The 14,419-nt window shown below is 38.9% G+C and overlaps 1 protein-coding gene across 1 annotated transcript; it reads left to right on the top strand.

Moving 5' to 3' along the window:
* Positions 1-745: 745 nt before the first annotated feature.
* Positions 746-13,897, top strand: LOC101848182 (polyglutamine-binding protein 1). The gene is made up of 8 exons (XM_005093304.3): positions 746-914; positions 5,053-5,233; positions 5,667-5,819; positions 8,267-8,364; positions 9,315-9,394; positions 10,498-10,591; positions 12,134-12,191; positions 13,661-13,897. Exons 1-8 carry the CDS (start codon positions 827-829, stop codon positions 13,806-13,808), a joined length of 900 nt encoding a protein of 299 aa, XP_005093361.1. The 5' UTR covers positions 746-826; the 3' UTR covers positions 13,809-13,897.
* Positions 13,898-14,419: the final 522 nt, after the last annotated feature.

The following is a 14,419-nucleotide window of genomic DNA, read 5'->3' as shown; positions in this document are numbered from 1 at the left end:
GTGTGTGTGTGTGTGTGTGTGTGAGTGTGTGTGTGTGCCTGTGTCTAAGTTTGCTTGTTTGTATCTTTAAACTTGGGAATACTCGGAATAGTCAACTGCATGAGTGCAAAAATGTAGCCATATGCTTTCTGACATCAATTTTATTCTTTCATGTAAAAATGACATTGTGACAATAAGGCAATCTGTCCTCCACCTCCAACCCCCGTCTCCAGAGTGTTAAGAATTCATTAAGGCCTGAAGCTAACGTAATAACTTTATGAGTTGCACCCTTGTGGTGTGAAGGCCTAAAATTCAGTAAGCTGTTGTAACCTAGACCTATCCTCTGAGAAAAATAATACTTTTGTTTCTTTAATTTTTGTATAAGAGAAATTACAGGAGAAAAATTAAATCATCAAAGTGGGCATTGATGAATGAAAAACCGAAACCAGTTTGACAACCTTAGCCTAAAACTGAGAGAATTAATCCTGTTATTATTGATCGGTCTAAGTCAGTTACATCCTGATGCCCAAGTTCTAGCAAGTACATGTATATTTGTGGAAGTACACCTTCACCTTGGTTTTTCTTCTTTTTTTTTTTGTTGTCTTGAAAACTTGTCACCACCCTGCACCTCGTTTCCTCACACGAAGGCATTTTTGTATTATTTTGAAGCAATAAGAGGAAAACGAATATATTGAAAACAGTTTAAGAACTGAAGCTCTTTAACTTTTAAAATCAAAATTATTTGCCTTTTGACTCTTCTGTTTGAAAGAGCAGAAAGTTGACGAAAGAGTTTGCAAAGTATTGTTTTGAGTATTTTTAGTGGATTATCAACTGATTCATAAGCGAAATGCCGCTGCCAGCAGCTCTGTTGGCTCGGCTTTCCAAGAGAGGCATTGTTGAAGCAAAACCAGACACTAAGACATCAACGAAGCCTGGTAATCAAACTTCTGAATCTCTTGGAACGGTTGCAATTTTGCATGTCAGATATAATTGCGGGTTTTGCTTACCTATTATCGATAGGACCTAAATTGAGTCCTAGAAGGGAGTTCTATTTGGACTCGAGTCCGAATATAATTTTTATCTATTCAGGTTTTATCTATTTGGACTCTGGATCGAAAAAATGTTTTACTTATTCGGACTCAGATTGAGTCTTGGGGAGTGTAAGGAGGTTACATGATGATAATATTATAGATAATAGGCCACCTCTATTCTCACCCTGGCCCTGGGTGAGAATAGCGGGCGCTTTTTCAGTAGTTCCCACCCCGCAATTGTTATTCACGGGTTTTAGCACCAAGAGTAGGGGGGTTTCAGGGGGCCCCTGACCTAACAAAAATAGGAAGGGGGGTTTCAGGGGGGCATGCCCCCCTGAATTTTACCACAATTTAATGTTTTGCTGTTGTTAGGTGTGATATCTTAGCTCACCGCGAATCAAACGTATAGATCTAGATCTAGAAGTAGGTCAGGCTCAAATAAGGGGGGTGGGAACTACCGAAAAAGCACCGAATAACGCAGGTGAGTCTTTTGGCTATTCTCACCTGGTGTGCGTTCACCGTTATAGCCTAGCCTACGCCAACCAGTGAAGCGTTCGCCCTGAACCACAGAATTCTACACTGTGATAAAACAGAATTGTAGAATTCTGTGCCATGAACAAACATTCCATCACTTCTGTTAGCCTAAAAGCGTGCAATTTTGTCTGTGGGCAGTGGTGAGAGAGAGAGGAGAGAAGCACGAGAACTTCCGGGCTAAACAAAATTGCGACCAGCATAGTTCGGCTCGATTAGAAAAGTTAAATAGCCGTAGCATCTTTGTAGATGACCAAATTAATTTACTTTTGTGTTTTAAAATCATTTTTTAACTTTGTTTTGGTCAATTTGATCATCCACACCGATAGACAGTATTCAGAGAGAGAGAGAGAGGGGAGGAGCAGATCTTGTGAGAACTTCCGGGCAAAACAAAATGGCGACCCGCATAGTTCGGCTCGATTTGAAAAGTGAAATAGCCATAGTATCTTTATAGACGAACAAATTAGCTTACTTGTGTGCTAGATCTATAACATCATTTTTCTTTTGCTTTTATCAATTTGATCATCCACACCAAAATATTCCAAAATTAGGAAAAACAGGTCTTGTTTCACACTGGGTGAGTATAGCCAACGTTGGCAAGTCTCACCCGGAGTGAGAGGTCGATCATATTTTTATTCTCACTTCAGGTGAGGATAGCCACTTCCATAATATAACTGTCGTCTGGGGATTTTCGTAACACCAGAATTAGAACTAGAATTGACTACTAGGATTGTATAAATTGTGTCAAAAGTCAAAACACTGCATTTTCAATGACATGAGATCTACCCAATGGCAGTGTAAGTACACAGTAACGGACAACTCAGGGTCTTTCCACCACTACTACAGCATCATCATTACTTCCACCACCATTTTTCTTTCCTTATATGTGTGTTTTATTTCATTTTGTTTTGTGCTACAGTTTTTCTGTAATTTTCTTTTCTTTCACATCGCACAAAACCAACAGCTGCGCTGGCCCCTTTCAAACACCTCTTCCCCTAGCAAGCCGAGAGTGCGAGATCGCTACGTGCAGTCTCATTGGTCGACATAATTAACTTTGCCCCCGGCAAGGTCAGCTCTACTTAATCGTTCTGTTCATACCAATGATGCAGGGAGGGCCAGTTTAGATAGATCTAGTAACTGGATATTAAAGCTCACGTCTCAACTCTTTAAATCATTATAAATTTATAATCGAAAAAATGTTCGTAAATGCTGGAAATATTGATTGAGGAACAAGGGTCGGAAGTCGGAACGGACGTCAAGCTGGACTCAATTCAGAGTCTGAATATAATTTCTCTCTATTCGGACTCGAGTCCAAGTCACTTCGATCCTAGAATCTAGATCTAAAGTTTTTTTTAATGTTACCTTTGTTGTAGACTACTTTTGTATATAAATTGATATTTTTTTGTCTTCCCTCCCGTCTCACACTTAGCTACCACTACCAGTTATCCATTTCGTACTAAATATTGAGCGCTGAAAATCATATTCAGACAGACGGACAGAGAGAGACAGGTGAGGGGGGTCTAATTTGATGTAGATGGGCACTTTTTGACATGAAGGGAAATCGAGGAGAAGGAGAAGGAATGACAACGCGAAACATAGAGCGCTTTCAGTCTTTTAGTATGGTACTTAAGATATCTAATTTTTTAATCATAGAAGTGGAGAGAACATTCTTTTATCATGAAGATAAATGTTAAGGGCGGAGAAGAAGAAGAAGAAAGTGAGATAAAATGCTTATTAATAAAAGACAAAAAACAACAACGGAAAATATCATTCAACGTAAAATGAAAGATGTGTAGAAGAGACAGACGTGTAATATATTGGCCTAAAATAATATTTTTTCTGCAAACTTTAAGGTTCTCTCTCTCTCTTTCTCTCTGTCTCTGTCTCTCTCTCTCTCTCTCTCTCTCCCTCTCTCTCTCTCACGTAAGCACGCACACATACAAAGAGAGAGATATTTTTATTTTAATCTTTAAAAAAACAACTTACCGTTAGTAAGTCCACACTGACGAGGCTAGTGAAGTAGCTCTATATAAAGGTAGCAAAAAATTCTGAGGGCCAACTACTTTTGGTGAGTTTCAGTCACACAGAAATTGACAGTTTCGGTGAGTTTTGTTGCCTAGTTTCAATGAGTCTCGTGAGTTTCGGTAAAAAGACATACCCCATGAAGGTATGGATCAGGAAATGATTACACGGATTATAGGTGAAGGCTCTGCCCAACATTGTGGTTACTACGTCATGATTGAGATTTGACATTTGAACAGTTTTATTTTAGTTGTAAGACTCATCAGCAGCACTCTTCTTTTCTCTTGCCTTTGCTTCCTCACACGGTACAGGGGTTGAAAAAAGAAGTCCCGCACTAAGCCAAAAATTTGCAAGAGATTTGATATCCCCAAATCAACTCTTTTCGTTTAAAAAAAATTAAAAATTGAGATATGGTCGAAAAAGCCAGCTTTGGATGTCAACAAGTGTAAGTAAGTTAAGTTTCGATGAACTTCAGATGATTTGGAGGCTAGAGTATGTTTAAGCGTTAGGTGGTAGAAATATAATGTTTAGGTTTGATCATTGGAGAAGGTGATGGAATCAGATGAGCTTGCAATTTGTTGTCTAGGTTAGGAGGGTTGATGTGTAACTTAGAATAAAAAGTTACTACAGTCGGGCATGAACATACATCGGAATAAGTTTGGAGTTTGCAGAGTTTGGAGGCTGGTGACAATTTCGGTGCTTGTGATTTAGTGACAAAACGTTGGACACTGCCTTCCCATCCCATGTGGTTGACCTGACGAAACCGAGACTGCCAGGCAACATGTTGATTTCAAATATAATCTGCTTACACTATTCAGGCAGACAGTAGACAGTGACACCACAGAAGTCGCAACACTTCCACTGGCAAGGAAGGCAACCACTGATGCAGCAGACAGGGGTGGCCGGCCAGTTCACACAGCTGAGCGATGTGTCTAAAATGAGAATATCGAATTGTGTTGATTAAATTATAGTGAAAATGAATGACAAAGAAAGAATGATGACCAAAGAAGTTTTGGTTTTAATCAACACAGTTCGACATTCTCATTTTAGACATCTGAAACGAGACAAAACAAACATGAAATAGAACAAATAATACGCTTCATATACACTTCAAGGTCAAAGAAGCGGTAGAAGGCCGGTTTCTTGACATACAGAGGGCCCTCTATTCTCAAGATCTTTTCAAGGTCATACACTGATGGCAAAAATGTGTAACTGTGGGAGGCGACTACATAGAGAAAGACTAAGCTTACTAGTACCAAATTTCAGCATTCTACCTTTATTCCTTCATGGTCAAGTAAAAAACTGTTTGTATGCCCCTCGTACCTATGGGCAAATTGTATACAAAGGTAAATTTTTCAAAGTACTGTTCTCAGCCTTAATTTTTCTATTTTGTCATGGTTATAAAGTATGGAAAAGTTGTTTAAATTGATTTCGCTTTCCTCATATTTAGTAAGTTTGGCCTTCAATAAGAATATATTTATGTCTACAGAGGAAGTTGAGGAGGTGTTTGCTGAAGATTATGATGATCCCTCAAGACCGGAGAATGTAAGCCAGCCAGAGCCGGAACCTCCACAACCGCAGCCCCTTGTTCCTGCTCCGATACCTCAAGCTGTACTGGACATCGCAGGGGATGGACCCATTTTCTTTGATACTACAGCTTGTCCCAACAGGTGGCCCATAATCGTTACACACTTGAGCATTGTTTTTATCAAATTGAAGAAAAAGTGATAGTATTCAAAATCAAAAGAAAATTGTGTGCTTTTGATTTTTATCACTTCTTTCATGGTAGAAAGTCACAATTACAAGTTTCCCTCACAGACATCTATAGGGAACTGTCCAAATTTTCACAGCTTGAAAGATAGGTAAAAATAGGTTTCAATAAAATGATGCAATTTTTTTTTAATGGCTTCAAGTGGGTGGAATAGTTGGAATGAAGTTGCCCATTTACTTTCATTTTCTTTCTCATTGATTGCACTTTTCACTTCATTTCATACCATATAATTATAGTGGAGAGACTCATATTCTTAGTCAATTATGAATGCTTTCATACTACCCGATACAGAAATAAAGCTTTTTGAAGTTGTACTTTTTTTGCTTTTGCAGGCTCAATCCTTACCACGAATGTCTTGCTTACTGCCGCAAAAGATATGGAATGAGAGAATGGGATCCAGATGATGATGTGATCAGAAGGCGAGACAGAATGCTCCGGAAGTACCCTTTGCCAAGTGGATGGGTGGAAGTTGGAGATTATGATACGTAAGTTCAAGTTCCAGGAATTGATTGTCAAAATAGCTACGTAACAAATTTATCAGTTTTTAATGTGAAAGGCATAATGTCACCTGAGAATTTCGGTACCATACTGTTACCTCTTGTCAATTTTTTAAAAAAACGGCAGCAGTTTTAATATATTCCGAATACTGAATACAAATTGACTGCATTAGAACAGTACCAAGTGCCTAAAACATTCTCACATTAACTGAGGACAATCACAGTATCATACTTATGGAGCCTAATGTTTTTTCAAGATTGATATTATAATTGAAAATCAGTTTTTTATTTAGCAATGCCAATCGGGCTTTCCCACGTGGCGAAAATTTGGTCCCCGCTTGCAAGCGATTTTGCGGACCCGGCCGAAGCGTAGGTGACTAACTTTGTCAACCTCGGTCTGCTCTATTTCCGAACCAATCTGAATGAAACTTGGCAACCAATCAGAAAATGGGGGCAAACTAATGATATGTGGACGTTAAAGTTCGTACACAAAAATTAACCTATACTTTTGGTGTCGGGAACACTTTCGTATCAGGTACACCGAAAACTATAAGGAGTTTGAATTTCAACGCCGAGATGGTAATAGATCTATCTATCCTCTATAGTGTGCTCAAATTTGAACGTTCTGTGTCAAGTAGTTGTTTAAAGCCGATCATAAATGCACGACTACCCCCCTATCCAAAGCGGCTTCGCATGGAGACCGGCCATTTTCCCCTCACTCTCGCGGCAAATGTATGTGACCTACCAATCCCTGCATGACTATTCCGGGCTCGTTCATTGGTCACTTGAAATAGGGCAATGGCGGACGCGCGCATCCGGTTGTTTTTCTCTCTATTCCCCTGTAACATTGCAATGGGGGTATTCCGAGGTGAGGTTATCTCGTCTCGGGGTGTTCGCGTCTCAACGGGGAAAAAGAATTTTTAATTGTGCGGCAAGCTAGATTGAATTAACTTATCTTTTACGGTTGGCATGGTCTAAAGTCATCCTAAAAAGCTTTGCAATTATTTAGTCACGCTGCCGACATATATTCTTAAAGATCCCATGTTGTGATACGATGCTATAAATAAAATGGACTCATCCCAACACCCCTTTTTCGCAAAATCGTAATATGTACACCAAAATTTTAATTATAACAAAATAACTACGAAATGGGTAGTAAATCTGACTGCAGAAATTATTTCTACACCCAAAAATACATCGGGTAGCCAAGTTTCTCTCTAACACTCCGATTAGTTACCGAGATATCGTCGATTTTCTTACAGAATCTGCTACTGCGTGGTCCACTTTTTAGAAGTATTTTCTTATATGTGGGTCATCCATATTTTGCCGATCTTTACAACCCCATAACTTTTTTATTTATGAACCGATCCTTAAAATTCAAGAAGCATAATTCTTAGAATTGAAAATTCTTTCTTAGGTACCAAATAAAAAAGGGCTAAAGTGAAAATTTAAATTTTCATTGGCATTGCTATTTTATTGCCTGTTGTTATTGCGACTAAAATTCAGGAGACCTGTCCCGGTCGGAGTAACACCAACACCTGTACCAAATGGTCCATCTCTATACTATAGTCTAGCATCCGCGAATCACGGCCGCGATTTTTGCATTTTTCAAAAAAGACAAAGCAACAAAACTACTTCATAACATATTAGACATGTATTTTGATAAGTTTTTAGTTTTAAGATGTCCATGTGTATCTATTTTCATGCAGAGAATATAAGTACATTACATACTATTTATATATTGCTGTCTGCTGTCTTTTATTTTTCCCTCTTTTTTGTGTATTAATTTGTTGGTGTGTTAATTTTTCTAAAAATTGTTCTGATGATTTTTCTTTTTTTGCATGTTTATACAGCATAATGTCATTTAATTTTTTAATGCTGTTCCTACCCTTTTAAAAATATAAATGTGTTATGTTAGAGCGTGTCTCCACCAAAACCGAATACTGACACCGGCACGCCCCAATTGTGTGTGATTCCATAATTTACATGTAATATCCTGTAGGCCTACTTCTTCTTGAATTTTAGGGTTAAAACAGCCAGTCTTTGGATAGGTGGACACCCTTATTTGTTAATTTTTGTTTTTATTTATCCGTGCTATTCTCATTTTGATTTCTTTATATTGTGAAATCTTTATTTTATTCATGTTTTTACCCTGTGGATGACTACAACTACAAATTATAAATGATATTCTGGATGCTTAAAACAGAGCACAAGAAATTCTGGTGCTTTACTTTGTTACCTCTATCAACATATTGCTATAAGAGAGTTGAAAGCTTGAAAATTATTGGGAACAAACGCAGATGCTAGTATAGTGCACTGAGTGCTCTCCTTCTTTTGGGGGTATTAATTCAATACTTTCTGACTTTTGTGTTACAAGCTGAACCTTTTTTTAAAAACATTAGATCAAAATGTTCCAAAAAATTTTTGGTTTCCAGGGGCCGCTACTATTATTGGAATGTGAACACAGACGAGGTGTCTTGGTTGTCTCCCTCACATCCCAAAGCTCAAGTCACAAGGTCTGCTGAAGCTTTAGGTAGGACGATAAGAGCAGTCAGTTCGTTCAGAAATAATGCTTGTCCATATTGTGCTTGTGTTACTACATTGCAGCCTCTCTATAACAACCTTCGATAAAACGACACCCTCTGTTTAGCAAAGTGGTGTCAGGTCCCAATTTTTTTCCCCTTTTACTTATATATCATTAGTAATTTTGGATTTCCTCTCTATAACGACATTTTTTTCCGGCCCCGACAATGTCGCTATAGAGAGGCTGCACTATATTAAGTTCAAATCTGTCCTGCAGAGGCCACAAGCTAATCCTGAGATAATTTGTTTATCTGATCAACCTTGGTAAAGAGAAATGTTTCAGGAAGAAGACTCTTTTTTTTTCTGTTCGATAAATTGATAAATTGAAATCTGTACACCAGTAAGCACCCTACCACAATAGGCTCCGGAAGTTGTCTCACTAACAAGGCAATCCCCAATGTCTGGAACAGATGCGGGAACAACTTTACTTTTACACCAATAAAGCAAAAATGTACCTATTACGAATATGTTAAAAAATAGATTTTTCTCTCTTTTGAACATTTGAGCTGTCTAATAAGGGTAATTTTTGTAAAATGTCATCTTCCATGGTTTGTTTACATGTATACACAGCCCAAATTGCTCTAACGGTCACCTGTATAAGACAATAACCTGTACAAATGGCCATTTTCCATTATCACCTTGCCTTAAAAAAATTATAATGACACTTTACTGTAAGGCTGCAACTTTTCTCCTTGACAATGAGTGGCCCATCTTAGACAGTTTCAACTGTTATTTGGTTGCGAGTTTACATGGGTTTGTAATGGTCAAATAAGTGATGTGGCTCCATTGTGTACAGTCAATTGGGATGATGAAATTGATATTGTGTGCCCATGTGAATGGCAGGAATGTTTTGTACTAAAAAAGTATTGAAATGTTTGAAATTATGTTTTTAACCTCCAGGGTTAGTTGGCAAAATTGGCAACCTTGACAGTGATGGTGAGGAGCCCATGGAGACCGTCCAGGAGGAAGCGGAGACTGATGTAAGTAGGAACCAGCCACATTATGATTATACTACATGGCAAGCGTAGTTTTCATAGAACACTAGCTCCATCTGCTTCACCAAGCTGTGTTTTGCCCTTGGCTTTTTTTTTCTTTTAAAAGTATCATACAAAATTTCCTGATTTAAAGATCCTCTTGACATGAAATTAGCTGCCAGATTTATGCTACTTATTTAGAAAGTATCTTCAAAGTCTGTTTTTGAAAACGCAAATGAGAAGTTAACAGTCAGCCTTAGAAATATGACTAGCTTGGCTCAGTATGTCTGTTGTAAATTCTGGGATGTTCAGCAGACTAAGTGGCATGATTCTAAATTGTTGGATGTCCTTTAACCTTTACCGTACGCTGTGTACCAAAAATGGTACAATATGTTTTAAATTTCATTTCGTTTTGTTATGGCTAGGTTCACGTCTATGAGTAGCTAAAAATGCCTCAAGTACTCAATTCCCGACATTGAAACAATGGCCATTACTGGCTTTGAAATTGATTACCGTTTTTTTACCCCCTATTCGTACGTCGTGTACCAATGACACAATGGTACACACTGGAAAAAATTACAGACTCTAGGCCAACACACACGTAAAGCAAGCACGCTGGGTCACAACGATGCAAGTTCTATTTTTAGCACGCACATGTGTTGCTATCTGAGTGAGGGTCCCGCTATCTAATGCTGGGGAGGCTGCTGAGCATGTAGTAGGGTTGCGTGCTCTGCATGTAGCAGAATTGCATGCTGAGCGTGAAGCCAGACTCCAACATAATTCTCATTATCTAAGTAATATTTCCAGTTTACTCACCCTTCCTTCTCAAAACAGCTCTCCAGTCTCTCTTTAATCATTGCTATTTTGGAAAAAGTTAGGAACGCTCTCGATTACGAGTTACAATAACTATTCCAAAATTGGTACACGTCATACACCCTTCATAGTAAATACCGACGTACAGTAAAGATTAAGCGACTGTCTTTGTCCTTGGAGAAACTAGTTGATACAGAATGAGTGCAAGAATTGCTCATCTTTTGTTGATTAACCTTGACTTATTCCTGTCATTTTAGTGCATTGACTTGAGCTAACACTTTTCCATGTGATTTCAGAGTGGCAGTGACACATCATTGTCTGACGAGGAGGACTTTATCGACAAACGAGGACGTGTGCGTGACCGAGGAAGGGTGCCAGAACTGAGGAAAGGTTTGTGCACTGACTCTGTTCTCGTATGAAGTTCTAACTGGTATTTCAAAAGCCCTTATGATTGCCCTTTAACCTTTTGGCACTTTCTATTCAAAGTAGGCAGACCACATTGAATGCTGTTTGTCTCCTTATTTGTACAGAAGTCTCTATCTAAGATTCCACTGTTTAACCCTATCCATGCGCCCTGGGATCATTTTGTACCCCCGGGGTTGTATTCTTCACACTTTAGAATACTTTTAGCACGAAGACCTCTTTGAAACTTCCAGTATTTCTCAAAAAATCTTTTGACGGACTGCTATGCAAAACGTATGCATCAGATTAACGAGTAAATTTCCGCTTTGGAAAGTAGTGGCACAGAGTTCCCCACGTCGTATGGATACGATAGTAAAACACAACGTACGGATAGGATTAAGATTCAGAAATCAGGATGTTTACTACACAAAAGTCACTGCTATGAATCTGCTCTGAAGGACTACTTTCAGCTAAGATCCTGCCTTTCAGATCATAATTTATAGAAAGAAACCCTGGACACATGCAGCTGATCGTCAAAGCAGTGAAAATTTTTGATCAGTGTACAGCCCATTGTGTATCACAGATCATCCTGGGAATGTGAGCACATGTCCATTGCAAATCATGATGGGTGGGTACAATGTTTGCCCCAAACAGGATCAAGCTGAAGTGTGAACTTGTCGGCATGCTCGTTTTCTCCAAACATTGCACTCATGAGCCCCCGGCTGTACTTGCATCACAAGCTTCACAGGTAGGGCACATTAGGCCGCATCAGATGGGATCACATTGAACTATGCGTTCGTCAATGCTTTATTTCCCTGACCATCGCAGTTTTCTTTCATCTCTATGCCAGAATTTGCCTGACAGTTTGGATTTTAATTGGTGCAGTGTACAGTTAATGGTAATAATAATGTGTTACAGCAGGAGTATCCGGTCAGAGATGGAAAGCTGAAGTTAAGGGATCGATGTAGATCTTGTTGAGACTCATGATTGGAATTGGATAGATCTAAGTGAAAATGGCATGCCTTATGCCATTGTGATTGGTCATTAATCCACTCAAGGGTAACATCAGTTTATTTTAAAGTGTCAAAGTAAGGGTAGAACTGATTGTGAGCCTGACCATGATTCACCATGGATTCTCCCCCTGATGAATCGACTAAGATCCCATTCACCTAACTTTTCAACTTTTTCATGGTGTACATCGTTTGGTGTTTTATAGCGACAGAGCAAAGAAACAGCGATCTGATTTACCCAGATTTTACCGAAACCAAACCACGTGCTCAGAAGGCCGGGAGTCAGCTTACAGGTTGTGTTTGCACTACCTAAAATTATGCTGACATAAGTGTGAAAGTTTGTAACAAAGATTTTCAAAACCATTGCGTTAATCCAAAAGAAGAAAATACTGCCTTCATGTTTAAAGATGAAGGACCATGTCCATTGTTACATTAGCACAAGAATTCGTGTAATGTCCTTGAGCAGGTTTTTCAATCACACTAGATTTGTTGTATTATTATATCCTTTTTGTTTTTGCAGGACATAAAAGAGAGGAGCTTGACCCAATGGACCCCGCATCGTACTCAGACATCCCACGGTGAGTGTTCCAATGTTATCCTCCCATCCCCGGTTTTAAGCATATTTCGGCACCTTGCCTTCCATCCGGTCCCGCATCAGTCCAGACCCTGGATCAGCGTATGCGCGCCAAGCATTATCCATTTGATGATCGGGTCCCCTATTCCCGCTGCTCAAGTGTATGTGCGTCAGTCTGCTTGAGTTTGTGTGCATTTGTTGCCTACTTCTAGAACCACCTGCGTTGGTTTGAAACCGAAGCGTACGTCTCATTCAAAACACACCAATGATTTACCATTGTCATGCTCATGCTGTGTGGAACAACATAGGGAGTACTACTGTTTTTTCTTTCCTCATCCTTACAAGTTACTATCGTCATTTTTCCTCTACGGTACTTCTTTTGTATGTTTGTCACTCTCTTGTGAACTGCTATTTTCTGGGTGCCTTGATAGTCGAAGTAGAATTTGTGCTGTTGAGGCGAGAGAGGTGATCAAAGTAGGCCTGATCCTGTTTTGGACTTCTCTAACATCCATCCCTTGGCGCTCAAATGACCTTATGCAGTTGCGAGTGCCGTAAAACCTTACTTAAACTAAACTAAAAACACGCCAAGTTGGTAGCTCTTGACGTTCATCCAATGAAATTAAAACAAATTGACCCACTTGACTTAGACATCAGGAGCTTGAAAGGATAACCAGGAAACAAGACTTCAATTTTTCGGTACAAAATCTTTCAAATGAGCTTGATTTTATATAAAATTGTATAACCTGATAAAAATAAGCTTATTATATAGTTTTGAATACCATTGTACAGGTAGAAAGAATAATTTGAGAGCAAAACCTTCAGAAATTGACTTATAATATTTCCATTGGAACGCCAGATCATTCGTAACAACAAGAACTTCTAAAAGGCTATTCAAATGGGTGTAACAATTAGTAATGCTTATGAGATTGAGAGGGGGTTATTCATATGTACGTAACACTATAAATAGAAAGCCATAAAAGATAAAGTGTTATTTAATCATCGATAAACGAACCCCCTTGGTATTCACGGCGAAAACATACGTTTCCAGGGCCGCTTGCTGTACACTAACAGTACACGCTGAGTGACCTAGGCGGCCCGCCGGGAATGTCCACAGTATGAAGTTACTGATAAGATGTGCATCTCAGCACAGACGCAGAACAGTAAAGTGTCTCGGTTGGTTTGACTAAGAAGATTGAAAACTTACAGCTGTTGCCTGGACAACATTCTATTATCATACAACTTGTCTAATGGTAGGTATCCTTGGTGGTAAACCACATTTATATTATATTTTTTAATTGTCTGGAGCTTGTTTTTCTGTTTAGTCATCTCAAACAAATCTTAATACCAACGGAGTCTGAAGTTATTCTCTAGTATTTTCAGTTTCACTGGGTTGTTTTTTTTAGCAAAACTCGCACAATGGTTTTTTGGTGTACTGTACTATAAAAATATGTTTTCTCTGGATTTCATACACAGAGGTGGCTGGACGGACGGACTGGATACAAGAGGGAAGGCCAAGACAGGTGTTGACGTGACTGCCTCGGGTCCACTTTTCCAGCAGAGACCATATCCAAGCCCAGGAGACATTCTCAGGGCCAATCAGACTTTGAAGAAGAAAAAGTGACCCTAGTGATTTGCAGTTGGGCTGGGGGGTATATCTGTCATTGTGTTCATGTTCTGGTGGTGATTAAACTTTTCATTTTACATTTCAAAGCGCATGGGTGTATTTTTTGTTTTTGGAAAGATTGTGCTTTATAAAAGAGATAAAATTAGGGATTCAGAAACACATGCTGTGGCTTTGAACAATCAAGATTATTGATAACAGGCTGGACTATTGGCACAAGACGGGTCATTTCAAAAGGAATTGACAATTGTCTTCGTGATGTTTACTCTCTTGCCGCAGGGCCACTAGGTTGTAAAAAATGTTTTCTCCTTCACCAGCTAGGATGATGTGTACGGACTGTTGACTTGAAAGGTGATATTAAAGATATTTTTCTCGGGGGCTGTTCAAATATATATATATATAATCTTACACCTTTTTGGGGACTTTTTACCCCCCCCCCCCTCCTTCTTACACTTTTCTTACACCCGTTATATTACACTGTTCGCTTATAATACTAATAATATGACATTTATATCGCACAACTCTGTGTTACAAGCATTGTTCCATGCGCTTTACATATTATGAAGAACATTCATAATATTCCACGCAATTTACAGATCTGCACAAGATTG

The sequence above is a fragment of the Aplysia californica genome, unplaced genomic scaffold, assembly GCF_000002075.1.
Source record: "Aplysia californica isolate F4 #8 unplaced genomic scaffold, AplCal3.0 scaffold00061, whole genome shotgun sequence".
In the NCBI taxonomy this organism is placed as follows: Eukaryota; Metazoa; Mollusca; class Gastropoda; order Aplysiida; family Aplysiidae; genus Aplysia; species Aplysia californica.
The sequence above is the reverse complement of the archived record's forward strand: the minus strand, read 5'-3'. Positions and strand labels throughout refer to the sequence as shown.